This window comes from Vulpes lagopus, chromosome 5 (genome assembly GCF_018345385.1).
Source record: "Vulpes lagopus strain Blue_001 chromosome 5, ASM1834538v1, whole genome shotgun sequence".
NCBI lineage: Eukaryota > Metazoa > Chordata > Mammalia > Carnivora > Canidae > Vulpes > Vulpes lagopus.
In genome coordinates this window covers 49,947,923-49,951,609 of record NC_054828.1, presented here as the reverse complement: position 1 = coordinate 49,951,609, position 3,687 = coordinate 49,947,923, and the positions used below count along the sequence as shown (strand labels likewise).

At 42.9% G+C, this 3,687-nt stretch overlaps 1 protein-coding gene across 11 annotated transcripts in view; it reads right to left on the bottom strand.

The window, feature by feature from the left end:
• Positions 1–1,892: 1,892 nt before the first annotated feature.
• The window catches only part of MEIS1 (Meis homeobox 1), a 144,165-nt gene continuing 142,370 nt past the window's right edge, over positions 1,893–3,687 (bottom strand). For 9 of the 11 annotated variants that reach the window (XM_041755623.1, XM_041755624.1, XM_041755629.1 and 6 more), the window contains one exon: positions 1,893–3,459. In XM_041755623.1, coding sequence (XP_041611557.1) covers positions 3,176–3,459 — 284 coding nt within the window. In that variant the 3' untranslated portion in view covers positions 1,893–3,175. The remainder of the gene's footprint in view (positions 3,460–3,687) is intronic. The other 2 variants (XM_041755626.1, XM_041755632.1) reach the window with 1 other exon arrangement.

Below are 3,687 nucleotides of genomic sequence, written 5' to 3'. Positions count from 1 at the left end.
CAAGACATATTATTCATTTCGAATGTGTTATAATTACAGCTGATTAAATATGATAGGGTAAAATATTTTTGATTTTTTTAAAAAAAATATTTAAATCCTGCTTTAAAAAAAAAGTCTCACTCAACCAGCGGGCTTCCCCCCCCCCCCATAAAAATAATAATTTTAAAAAAAGCAGGTACAGTTGCGTGCCCTTGTTTAGAGGAGGGCGTTTTGTTTTTGCCTTTTAAGAAACATCAGCAACACCCTCAGCACCTCTGTTCTTTCTTTCTTTCCGTAAGTGTCCTCAATAACGTCGGAGCTGGCTCCGAAATTTGCAGGAGGAAAAGCTAAGAAGGGAGCGGGGACGCCCAGGCCGGGGGAGAAAGGCCGGGAGCATAGTCAGGCCCTCACAAGGCCGCCACGCGGAGCGGGCAACGCAGGGGAAGGACGCAGGGCATCCTACTTTTTTTTTTTTTTCCTAGTTCATTGGACACTAAGGATCTCGAATCTTCATAGTCTCCATATTCCCCGATTCTCCCTCACTGGCGCCCTAGGTCTCCCCGGGCGCCCGCCTCTCCGCCCCCAGCCCCCCAGCCCCCCAGCCCCCGCCGCTTCCCATATCTCTCTCCTCCTCCTCCTCCTCCTCCTCCTCCTCCTCCTCCTCCTGCTCTCTCCTCCCCTTTCTTTCCCTCCCCCACCCGGGCCGGAGCATCCGTCAAGAATAAAGGCTGAAAATACCCTACCCACCCAGGCCGGGACTGGGGAGGAGGGGCAAAGGGACGGGTCAGTTTATAAAGTTTATTATGAATTTTTAAAGTAAATAAATGGTGGTTCACTGCTAGCAAACAGCCCCCCCCCCCCAAGAGAGAATTATCTCACTTAAGACGGACTATTTACGTCGCCGAGGAACTGCCAGCGGGTCCGCAGGAGAAATTTAAACAATCCGGCCTAGTGGGTGGGGGTGGGGGTGGGGGCGGGGCGGGGGCGGCCGAGGGTCCAGCTCCGTCCCCGGCCGCGCACCCACGTGTTTAGGGACCAGGCCCAATAAACAAAAGGTGAGAATGCGCGCCGCGCTCCAGCAGGTGAGTCAGTCAATCACACGTCACCTAGTAAACCCAACCCACAGCTGGTTTCTCTTTTCAAATAGAAAATAGAATTGTTCAGGGCGGGTTTATAGGGTGACATGGGCCGGAAAAGTCAGACTGGAGTTGAAGGCGCTCTCCTCTGACCCATCCTTTGTTTACAAAGCAATCACTCCTAAAAGGATGAATTTTTTTTTTTTAAACCGAGGATTTGCCTTAATTAAAATATTTGTATATTTCCCTTTAGCTTTGGGAAGCACGTTTTATAGCAGCAATTTTATTTAAATAAAATTATAAGCTAGTCCAGCTTAAACATGTTATTTTGTACCATTTAGCTGGCTGCCATGCAGAAATTCTGTACAGCTGTTCTGGAAAATTGGTTAATAACCAGTTTTATCCAATGAGAACATAGAGCATATTTATAAAAATTAGATTTTGAAGTCTGGTCTCTTCAATTCACAGAGTTAATTCCCTAATAAACATCTACTGCTCATCCTAGGTAACGTTCTCAGTAAAAGACTTACCTCTGTACTTAGGTTTGCCATTACGTGCAAGAATAATTTCACTGATATTAGGTGAGTAATTCTGTTGGATGCAATCTGAGTCTACAGTTAGTTTAGTACCCTCAGGCCTTAAATTTGCTGATATTAGGAGTTCATTAAGTCAGCTTAAAGAAATCAGTGACTATTATCAAATAATTTACTTTGTGGTTAAAATGTTCAAGTACAAATATGTCTTAGGGAGCTAAAATTAATTTTCCTATTTACTGCATTAATCATTAAAAATTTGGGGGGGGGCAGTAAACAAATTTTTCAAGCAGTGGAGTCAGCATGACAAAAATAATCTTGTTTTTATTTTAGATTCAGATTTCATTACTGCACTCAAACGTTACTACAACTGGGCTTGGCGTTATTATACAATCCAAACTGTTTCTGTCAGAAACGCTAAGACTCAGTGTGCAATGATTGTTATTAATAATTAGCTCCTTGGTTTCTTGATAGAAAAAGGCTATCAACAAGCATTTGTTTATCCACAACAAAAAGTATAATTAGCTTATCCCACTTAGTAAATCTTGTATGCATGCCAACTCATACCAAACTGCTACTTTTACAAAAAAAAAAAATTGCAATAATACAGTTCATTTTTCCAGTCCTTTTTGCACAAAATTTATTTACAATGTCTACATAAATGCTCCAAGGTGGGACTATGGAAAAATACACACATGACCGATGCTTTGCTCAGAAATAAAGTCAACATATTAAAAATAAATCTTCAGTCTATGTTTTTGAGCTGCATAAAACAGGAAGTGATGTATAAGGTGGTGGTTGTTGCATGGGGACAATGATGCTTGATGTGACAATTAGGCTTCTAAACACACGGCCTTTCGGTTTCCATGCCTCCTCCTACCAGTCTCCTTAAGACACTGCCTGCAACAGCTGATTAATCATTGTTGATGACTGCAGTTTTTCCCATCCTTCCCGATTTACATCTGTTCAGGCCAATTCAAATATGGTGAGTAAATGAATTAGACATGCAAATTCAAGCCCCAGGCTAGAGAGAGGGAGAGAGAGAGGGAAAGAGAGAAAGAGAGAGAGAGAGAGAGAAAGAGAGAGAGAGAAGGAGAGAGAGAGAGAGAGAGAGAGAGCGCGCATGGCTGAAATCCTAGGCGAGAAGAAAGATTCTTCTCCTGATAGTTATTTTAATGCTCTAAAAATCCTGCAAATCAGACCTTCCTGTCCCTTGCAGGATAACTGTAAGGCTTTTTAATGTAAGGAGGCTTCTGGAGGAAGTGAAGAGCTATGGAAACAACACACATAGTGTGGAAAAATTTCACATTTTTTTTAAAAAATCTATAAGAAACAACGTAATATGGATAACAGTATAATAGCATTTACAATATTTCACTCTTTGTTCTCTTAATGTCTTATATAGTTATTTAGCATGTCCCCCAAATTGACTTCGGTTGGTAGTTCCTGCTTTTTTAAGAGTCCCTATGAAGAATTAGGGATGCTCCTTGGTCCAAAGTAGATGCCAAGAATGGAACTCCACAGTCATTGCAGAAAAAACATGATTGGAAATCAGTCACCATTGCAGACAATGCATATTCCCTTAAGCTACTGAGCATGAATGTCCATGACTTGTCCACTCATTGTTGGGTCTCCTGTATTAAGAACCGTGGGGCTTGATGCTGACATTGGCATTCCAGGGTGGGGCGGTCCTCCATGCATCATCACTGTTGGGTGGTGAGGGTGTCCAGGAATGTACGTATGCATGGGGGGCCCATGACGCAGCTGAGCAGGATGGGGGGGCATCTGGGGTTGGGTATAACTTGGCTGTCCCATACTCACACCCATTGGACCACCCCGAGCTACATACTCCCCTGGCATACTTTGCAGCCCTGTAGAAATTCAAAAGAAAGAAACAAAAAGAAAATATTATGAAAAAGCAGTAGTGTGGCTCTGGCTGTGGCAATCCTATGAAAGCCAGGGAACATGGTGATTAAGGGAACATAGCTCTGAATGCTTTGGATTCATACAGAAGGAAATAAGATGAGAAACGTCATGCCGGAAACTCACATTTTGCCACTATTTTCCTTTCATTGCCACTGTTACCAGGTCCGCCTACC